This window comes from Alosa sapidissima, chromosome 10 (assembly GCF_018492685.1).
Source record: "Alosa sapidissima isolate fAloSap1 chromosome 10, fAloSap1.pri, whole genome shotgun sequence".
NCBI lineage: Eukaryota > Metazoa > Chordata > Actinopteri > Clupeiformes > Clupeidae > Alosa > Alosa sapidissima.
Window position 1 is genome coordinate 33,125,997 of NC_055966.1, and position 9,629 is coordinate 33,135,625.

At 42.3% G+C, this 9,629-nt stretch overlaps 1 protein-coding gene across 1 annotated transcript in view; it reads right to left on the reverse strand.

Annotated features, from left to right (window-relative positions):
* Positions 1 to 77: 77 nt before the first annotated feature.
* tmem145 (transmembrane protein 145) overlaps positions 78 to 9,629 on the reverse strand; it is a 21,666-nt gene continuing 12,114 nt past the window's right edge. Inside the window, exons 11-15 of the mRNA XM_042106163.1 lie at positions 9,446 to 9,539; positions 4,478 to 4,650; positions 3,821 to 3,941; positions 2,796 to 2,978; positions 78 to 2,468 (exon numbers count right to left, since the gene is read on the reverse strand). Coding sequence (XP_041962097.1) covers positions 2,235 to 2,468; positions 2,796 to 2,978; positions 3,821 to 3,941; positions 4,478 to 4,650; positions 9,446 to 9,539 — 805 coding nt within the window. The 3' untranslated portion in view covers positions 78 to 2,234. The remainder of the gene's footprint in view (positions 2,469 to 2,795; positions 2,979 to 3,820; positions 3,942 to 4,477; positions 4,651 to 9,445; positions 9,540 to 9,629) is intronic.

The window sequence follows — 9,629 nt, forward strand, 5'->3', positions numbered from 1 at the left end:
ATAGACATACACTTTTATTCACAGCGTCGCAATAAAGGAGAGAAACACAAGTAATTTTTAACAAAAACAAATCTTTTAATTTGGCAAAAAGTGTGCATACACACAGCTGCTTCAGGTAAATTCCATTTGACACTTAAAACATATTTGTTTAAGTCTTTGTGAACAGTAGTGTGCTCTTTATAGGCTCATTCTGACGTGCTTTCTACCCCTCTTGTTACTGTGCTGTTTTCTATAGTAGGCAACATTTGTAAAGTGACTGTCCTTGTATGTGCATCATTCATTAGATTACCCCTCTGGGTATCAATCATTAATATCAAATTATAAATAGTTTAGTTGTTGAAACATCAGCCAATAGATTAAGACGATCTGGACTTATGTGGGTATAATGAAAAACAAGGGAATGTACAATTTGAAAAAAGAAAAGGAAAAAAACTTTTTCCAGCAGAGTATCACATTAGTCTAAATCAAGTATGACTTCTGTGTATAGACACTAAATAATACCTCTCTTTATAAATGTCATTATACACATAACGTACCAGCCTATCTATCTTAAAGTCAAATATCAACACTATGCATGGTAAGTTATGCTGTTGACATAAATACAGTTTGAACACTTCTGCGAAGGAGTCACAAATTATGAAATATTTATAGATACATATGAAAATAGTAAATACATTTACAAATAAAACATACTTGACCCTTAACACATGAAATAATGCATTAGATTGCATTATAGTTGCATTGGCATGAATAAACATGAGTGAGAGGAACAAGGTAACTTGAAAGTGCACCATGCAGTGTGCAGTTGAGAATGTTTGTAATGCAACAGGTTCTAGAACTACTAGCACTGCACCTCCAATCTCTTGAGACTGTCCAAACAATTGCCATTACACTGAAGCTAAGGATAAAGACTCCACATCACATGATCGCTACGGAGAGATGGACCAATAAACTTCAGTCCCACAAAATACATTTTTCTCCTAGCTCTCCTGTGTTACAGAAGGAGATCAACATTTAGATTGAAATATACTGTTACTGTGATTCTGTTAGACATCTAAAAACTGGGATATATCAGCATTACAAATTAACAGCTCTTTTAATTATTTAACCAAATAAAAAAACAAAAACTTCAAAACAATGACTTCCATTTGAAACAAATACTCTGATAAATTATAGAAAATATATGTACAGCCTATACAATTTACTGTATACACAAAATTGGACAGCAGGAGGACTTGCAAAGTCTTCAGATCAGCATAAGGAGTTAGCTTAGACACGAGTAAGAAAAGCATGCTGGTCTGAGACACATTGTAAGAGTCAGTGGTAAACATGACCCTGCAGACTCCACACTAGGCATACTGCTCAGATTCATAACAAGTCAGGTGCAAAATAAATACAAACATAACTGGACAAACAAAATATCTTATGATGCTCACTGACAACACCATTGGAAATAAGTGTATAAAAACAAAACTTTACAAATAGTTTTAGACGAAGGAGGTAAATAACTTCATAGTCACTGTTCTATTGCAATGGCAATGAGAGTCTCTTAGAATGACCACAGCACCACGAGGAACTCCGACCGAATTCAAAAGCAACACAAAACAAAAGATGATGGGAGTAGCGTTTGCAACCCTGTCGTTACTGTTTTGTCTGCGTGATTTCGCATACTTATGGAGGTTCTCGTCACGTCACGTCACCCTATACGCGTTTGAGCTCCGCGCTACTCCTCCTGACTCTTCCCATGAATCTTTGATGGGTGTCCTTCCCAGGCACTCCTCCCAGGCACTCCCTGGTCCCACTGAAATATTTATTGCTTCTTTATCCTTTAACAAGCATTGCACTTTGAAGTTGAGTCGACTTCCTGACTTCCCCTCTCCTCACGCCACAGCTCCTTTCCCTTGCTACGCTCACCTCCATCGCTTCGCTTTCCTGTTGCTTCGGACTCACCGCAAAAAAGAAAACCGAAACATACGTGCACGCACAAAAGTGAAAATGGATTTTGAACACTCTGTCCAGCAAACTACACGCACTCTCTCTATAACACGCACACCCATTCCATGCCATCTCATTCTCACGATCACATACACGCACACACACATCCATCTATCCATCCATCCCTTTACATCTGTCTGCCCCTTCACCTATCTCTCTCTCTCTCTCTCTATCTCTCCCTCTCTCTATCTCTCTCTCTCTCTCTATCTCTCCCTCTCTCTATCTCTCTCTCTCTGAGCCTATGCTTTGGACCCCTGGCCTGCCCCTCCCTGCATGCTAAAGTACTCAGTGAAGTGGGAGGAGAGGCGGAGGGTGGGTGGCGAGTGGGCTGCGATGCGGGGGGGCACAGGTGGAGGCGGAGGGGTCAGATTGGAGATGAGATCGGCTGTGGTGGTGATGATCTTCTGCTCGCTGTTCCGTGGCACCTCATGGCTCTTGCGCACCACCGCCTCGTCCACGGCCTTCATCGGGGCCTGCAGATCAGCAGAAGAGAGACCCATTACACATGTGCAATGCATGCATCCGTATCCATGGCTCCCACCCACCATCACTTCTATTGATCGTTCGTTATGGGGAGCATCACAACAGCATGTAGAGCAATAACACATGTTTCTAGATCTGCAAAAAGACTTTGTTTGGTGGCCATGAAGAAAGCAATTCAGACTTATGAATTTTTTATGTGTTCTGAAAAACAAACATTCACAGCGGCACAGAGCAAAAGAGGAGTGTGTGAGAGTCCCAGCCGTTAGCATCGGCGTCCATGTCTCCGTCCCATCCCCCATCCCCTGTCTCACACTCACGTTTATGGAGAAGAGCTCAGTGAAGTTGGGCTGGGAGTCGCCCAGAAAGGTGCTGTTCCCGTAAGCGTGGTGCGGGAAGCTCTCTCCTCCCGTGCCCTTCGGGCTGGACAGTAGGATGCCGATCTGGGATGTGCGCACGTGGTACGGGAAATTCTTATTGGCTGCAGAGGGCCGTGTGATGACCTGGAGAGGAATGAAAGTGAAGAAAGAGGTACATACAAGGCCATCACTGTCTTTCTTAAAAATGTGTGTGTGTGTGTGGGGGGGGGGGGGGGGCACCTTGTCCAGTAAGAGCCTAGATTGTAACCAGCTTTCTACAAGTCATCCCAGTTTATTATGCTGCTTAGCCCATTTTCAGTGATTGGATAATGTTACTCTTTTTTATATCCACAATAAACTCAAAGCACAAACCGGTGTGTGCTTTCTCTCTCATGCTCACAAGCCCTCTCAACAATGTTTGATGCGGGAAATTGCTAAACATTTCAATAACAACACAGAAGTTCATGTGTAGGCTATGCAGTTAAATTCCTTGGGTAAAAGTTTCCCCCTAGTCGTTTAACTGAGATGAGCCGAACTCCTATTTTTTAAATCAAATCCTGGAAAAGGATACAAAAACGGTTTTGAATATTGAATAGGATATATAGTATCGCACCCATCCAATTCACATACAGACCTGCTTAAGGCCAAGTACCCTGCACACTACAGTCAGAGGCTTCTCCATAAGGTGCATGCAGTGTAAGTGTTCCAAACAACAAGACACACACACACACACACACACACATACAAACAAACACACACAGACACACACACAAACAAACACACAAAAGGAACAACAAAAAACAAGCACAGTAATCCATACCTCTAATACACACAGACACACAAACCTAAAAATCTATTCATGAATCGATGAAAGCATACTGCCATTGTGAAGATAAGACAAATAACACAGGGAGGCCTGCAGTGAGAACAGTGGCAAAGAGGCTGCGTGCACGGAGGCTCTGCATTATTAATGAAGATTTACTCACCAGGAAGACGATGTGGGCATAGAGGTGGATGCCCAGCTGGATGCCGTTGACGATCTTCTCCCGGGCCCAGCGAGGGATCCCAAAGTTGGCAATCAGCGCCATCACGGGCACAGCAAAAAACCTGAGGCAACACACACACACACACACACAGATGGCCTTGAGACAGCAGCAGACGTGCCAACATGGAGCAGCTACCTGACTTAATGAGAGAGACTCTGTCTGTCTGTCAGGTGCCAGAGCAAGCACAGCCAAAAGCCTGAGCAAACAGCAGACCTGGGAACATGAATTATAGATTGAACCCGTTGCCTCCACATTAATGAGCTAATTCAGCAGAAGTGCATGTAAAGCAGAGACTGAGCAATATTGCGCCACTAGGTATATCTCGGCTTATTTCGCTATTTTTCACCAACCACTTCACTGCTATTCTGTGCAACACTTCCTTATGACAGAGAAGAGAAATAAGATGGATCAACCTGATGGTGCATTGCACGAGCATGGAAATGCTGAGGTCAGCAGTTCAAAGGGCATGGAGGTCTGGATTCTAAAAGCACCACTTTTAAAATTATGGAAGTGTCCTACGACCACACGAGTGGCACGACTTCAGAAAAAGAAAAAAAAAAAACACATCCCAGTGGAAAGGCTTTTGTTTTTGCTCACCAGAGAGTGTAAGCGGAGAAGAAGGGGATGTAGAAGGGCTGCTTCTCGGGGTAGTGCTTGAGCGAGACCAGCACGGCGTAGCAGAACCACACGTACGCCAGCAGCTGCAGCCCCATCAGACCGTAGCCGGCCGGACTGTCATACGCATACAGGACCTCTCCGGGATCAAAGAACTGCAGGGGAGAGAGAGAAGAGGGTCAGTGTGTGTGTGTGTGTGTGTGTGTGGGGGGGGGGGGGGGGTGGGAGCTGAGGAGCACAGTTTCTTTCACCCAGTTCCAGACTGAAGGCATGGACTGAAGGAATGCCTCACAAAATTCTTCCCAATGTAGTAAGAGTCTACAAATACCAACTTTTAATGATAATATACCCCAGGCAAAGCAAAAGTCTGGTGAAAAGCAACAATACTTTTGTACAATACTATAAATGACTGAAGAACTTGTAGGAAATTGTTGGTTATTTGATTCTCTATTATTGTGTTCAATGTTCCAAATGTAAAGCAGTTTGGGCTGCATTCTGTGTATGAAAGATGCTATACAAATAAAGCTTATCATTATTATAATTATAATTATTAATATTATTATTATTATTATTATTATTATATAGAATGCTACATTAAATGCTGTGCGGAATCAGCGGAATCAGTGGAATTGGGTGTCGTTGGGTGCGTTTGATTAGAGCTACTGCTGTAAGAAGTCAGAAGAAGTCAAAAATTCCATACGGAGGAGAAAAGATGTACAATAATAATTATCCTCACAAATACAACACCAAATAAACAGAAAAAGCTTTTATATTTATAGCCATAATTATCTCCGCATCACTGAGGAGCTAGACTTGCCTTGGCAATCTCTTCATCTCTGACGTTAATTTTCCATGCTAATTGTACACATATCTTTCTCTGGTTTATCGTGGGACAGAAGACTCCATTCACTCTGCGTAGAAATGTTCCACCGGAAGAGTACGAAAGCGGCTGTTGACATGAAAGGTACTCTGCACTGCCCAAGAGGTTAATTAGGCCCAGCACAGTCTCTCTTTTCACACAGCATCTAGTGTTACACTCAGTGACTTCAGATTGAGAATATACTGTAACTCCTTTGGTTTTGTGGACACACACACACACACACACACACACACACACACATACACACATACACACACATACACACACATATACACACATATATATGCAGACACACAGTGTGAGCACAAAGACACACATGGACACTCACACATGGTAGACAGATGGACAATATAGACTTACACACATCTATACACAATCTCTCTCTCTCTCTCTCTCTCTCTCACACACACACACAAACACAAACACACACACACACAAACACACACACACACACACACACACACACACAAAACAAATTGACCAGGCAGACAGCATTCTGTTCAAACATGACCGATTGGGGTGGCAGTCTGAGCTCCAGTTGCATCCAGCTCTCAACACCACCACACAGCATCAGAACCTCACCCACCGCCTACGCACCAACCCTCCACGGGCCACCCAATATCCAACCCCCCACAGGCCACCCAATATCTGCTCCACAACTGGGTCAGTGGCTACCAGTTCCGCCCGGGCAACTCCCCTGGACGACTGTGTCGCCCCGCGCTGGGTTACATTACACCACTCCAGAGTGGAGCAGACAGAGATACTCCAGCCTGCTACCTTACATTATTCATGAGTGTGAGTGTGTGAGTAAGTGTATATATATATATATGTGTGTGTGTGTGTGTGTGCTTATGTGTGAGCCTGTGGCCTGTGTGTGCATGTGTGTGTGTGTGTGTGTGTTTGAGAGGGAGAGCAAGCAGATATATATATACAGTATATAGAAAGAGAGGAGAGGAAAGAGAGATGAGGGTATAAATGCACATGTATGTACATGTGTGGGTGTATCCTCCCTTCATAGTGCTACACAACAAAGCCAAGCCAAGTACACTAATGAGACCAACAGAGAGTCTGACAAGCAAAAAACCTCCACAACCACCACCATGTCTCCCAGCTATCTACAACTCAAAAGAACTCAACAACCAACACCATGGGCCCTATCATGTCAGTCTGAACCACAGGGTCACTGGCGAATAGTTTAAACAAATTTCGGGGTTTGTCCAGTCCATACTGGGTGTGGTTTAGTTATGAAACATCCGACGCATTGCGCAAGAAGCTGGGCCTTATGCTTCTTAATCAATCATGGGTAACATCCTTTAAACCAATGAGAGTGACATCTGTCATTCCCTTTAACAGCAAACAGCTTGACTTCAAACAGTGCATGCACCGGTGCACAGTGCAGAAGGAATGAAGGTATCTGCTTGTACGCGAGACCGTATGGAACAGGTATTCCACTAAACCATGCTTTACTAAAACCTAGCAGAGTATATAGCCTACGCGCATCTGCACTCGTCTATTATTTGAACTCATTGGCAAAGTGAAACGTGAAACTAACCTCACCGTGGTCTCATTGTCAACAACAAAACAGTTATACACAGTTACTTTCACTATTGACTGACAATAGGTTACCATCGAAAACATAGCCTGAAAAAAGCAACACTTACACCAATAATGACTTAATTCGAATGACTTAATGAAAACCTTAAAAAAAAAGGACATTTATCCTGCAGAGGAGTTGCTGTTTACATCTCGTCAAATGTGTCTTTCGCTCCTAATCACTTGTATCCGTCATTACCAATGTGCAAATGAAGGTGAATAACTACTCATTGTGAGATGTATTTCGTAATATCTTTATTATAATTATGTTTCCCATTGTAATCGTGTAATTTGTAATGTTTCATATGCTGCATGAATGTGCACTGGTGCGTGTTCCTGTGGATAAGAGAAACAGGGTGCATTGTGCACCCGCCCATATCACTGTTGATAATGCACTCTTAAAATAACATGTCGCCACGTATTTCTGACCAGGTTTCCCTTGGTCAGTAGCGCAATGCGTTTTAGGTAGCGTACGATAGCGATTTTTAGACAATGCGCCAGACCCCTCCTTAGGTTGTTAATTGCCACACCCCTTGGCGCATTGCTCAATAAAAGAGACAGGCATGGCAAAAAATCTCGAGTCTATGATAGGAATAAGCTTTGCGTTGTGATGATTATAGACTTTGCGCTGCGCTTTAGACTATCATGATATGGCCCCATGTCTCCCAGCTATCAACAGCCCAAAAAACCTCAACAACAACCACCATGTCTCCCAGCTAGCTACAGCTCAACCCCGAATCATGCCATCCTTTCCTCTCCATCACCAAATGCCTACAAACTAGCATGCAGACAAAAGATTGATTATTATTTTTCAAGAAATCTCAACATGGTTCCATTCATCTGTCTACAACGATTATTCTTTAATTGATGTATGTCATTCTCATACATTCCTGAGGCCATTGCATCTAATCCATAATAAAACCATAAACAAAAACATAAACCAAAGTACAGTAATGAGTGCATGAATGAAGTACTCTAAAGTATGCATGTATTTCATTCCCTCACTTTACATTGTTTTCACATCCCAATGTTTAAATCTTTAGATTCACTGCCACAATTTACAGACCATTTAGGAATTTAAACATGTTTTAACCCATTTAATCCCATTTTTTCTGGATTTCCAAATCATGTGTTATAACCCTATGACTAATTTTACAATTTTCATGGAAAAAGTGTGTTTTATGGTTGGTCACAACTGTGTCCGGTGGGATAATGAGTTAATGGGTTAGGGTAAAACACTTTTCTCCGTACAATCATCAAAATTCCTCCATATCCCAGTCAGAGGTACTGTATTATGAGGACTTTGTCCCAGCTCAGGTCTAAACATTTCTGCAGCCTTACTAACGGAAAGCTTTATTACATTTTAGTGTGGCTATTCAACATAACTCTTATAGCACAGCATTATGAATACTGTGGAAACAACTCCCGTTTAAACATTAAACATTTAAACAGCATTACTTTATTCTATCATACATTGTAACATTGGTAATTCATTATTGAAATCTTAGCAGTGTCACTTCATTGAAGCATTTTGATATTTGTTTTGATATTTTGATATTTGATATAAGTTGGGTCAGTCTTATTCTTCTTTTCTAAAATCATTTGCCATTTTGACGACAAATGATTTGGTGGATCATGTACAGTAGGTGGCCACCACATACTGTATCGGTTACTGGACAATGATCCCCCTGAATCACTAAATGATCCCCCTGAATGATCCCCCTGAATCACTAAATGATCCCCCTAAATGATCCCACTGAATCACTGAATGATCCCCCTGAATGATCCCACTGAATCACTGAATGATGGTTTCAAAGCCATTACCAAAGAAGTCAATGTAGAATAAAGTTGTACAATTTGATATCATTTCTGTCTAGTTGGTTAGTAGATGTACAGTAGGTTGCTGCAGCAGTGACGCTGTGAGATGGCCATTATAAATATCTGACACTGTCACTGTCACTGTAGTGAGGAGAGGATGATCATTTCTGATAAGCCCGTTCCTGTCATGGTTTTCAACATAAGTGTCAGCATAAATGTCTTGCATGAGTGGCAAACTGATACCTGACCAATCATATTAAAGAAAGTCAGGACAGTATCTTTGTCATTTTGGGGGATGACTGCAGAATCTGACATATGTAGAACCTAACTCAACAATAACCTTGGTTATAAAATGCTGCTGCTAACATGTCTACTCATTCTATGACCACACTGAACAAAGTTGACATAATTGCAATTGCATATATCAGCACTACACACCTTAAACATGATCCGTTCGAAACATATTTGTCTTATGTTATTATGCAAACATATTTTTCTAACCCTGTTGTTTGGGAGATTTGATGCAGCAATCTGCTTCTCTTGCCTCTACAAGCAGAGAGTAAGCAGCAGTGGTGTAGAGTGCAGCGAGCTGTTCTGTGATGTGAGGAATGTGTGACGCATATGATGTGACGCGTGCAGGCCACTGAGCGGGCTCTTACCTCGGCCTCGTAGATGAACAGGATGATGTAGGTGATGGTGTAGATGGTCATGTAGATGGACAGCTTCACAGAGCCACTGTGGCTGATGCGCGCCCTGTGGGATTCAAACATTAGCATGAATTAGCATTTCAAATACAAAGGCAGGGCTGGGTTTGTGTACGTGTCTCTCTGTGTTTATGAGTCG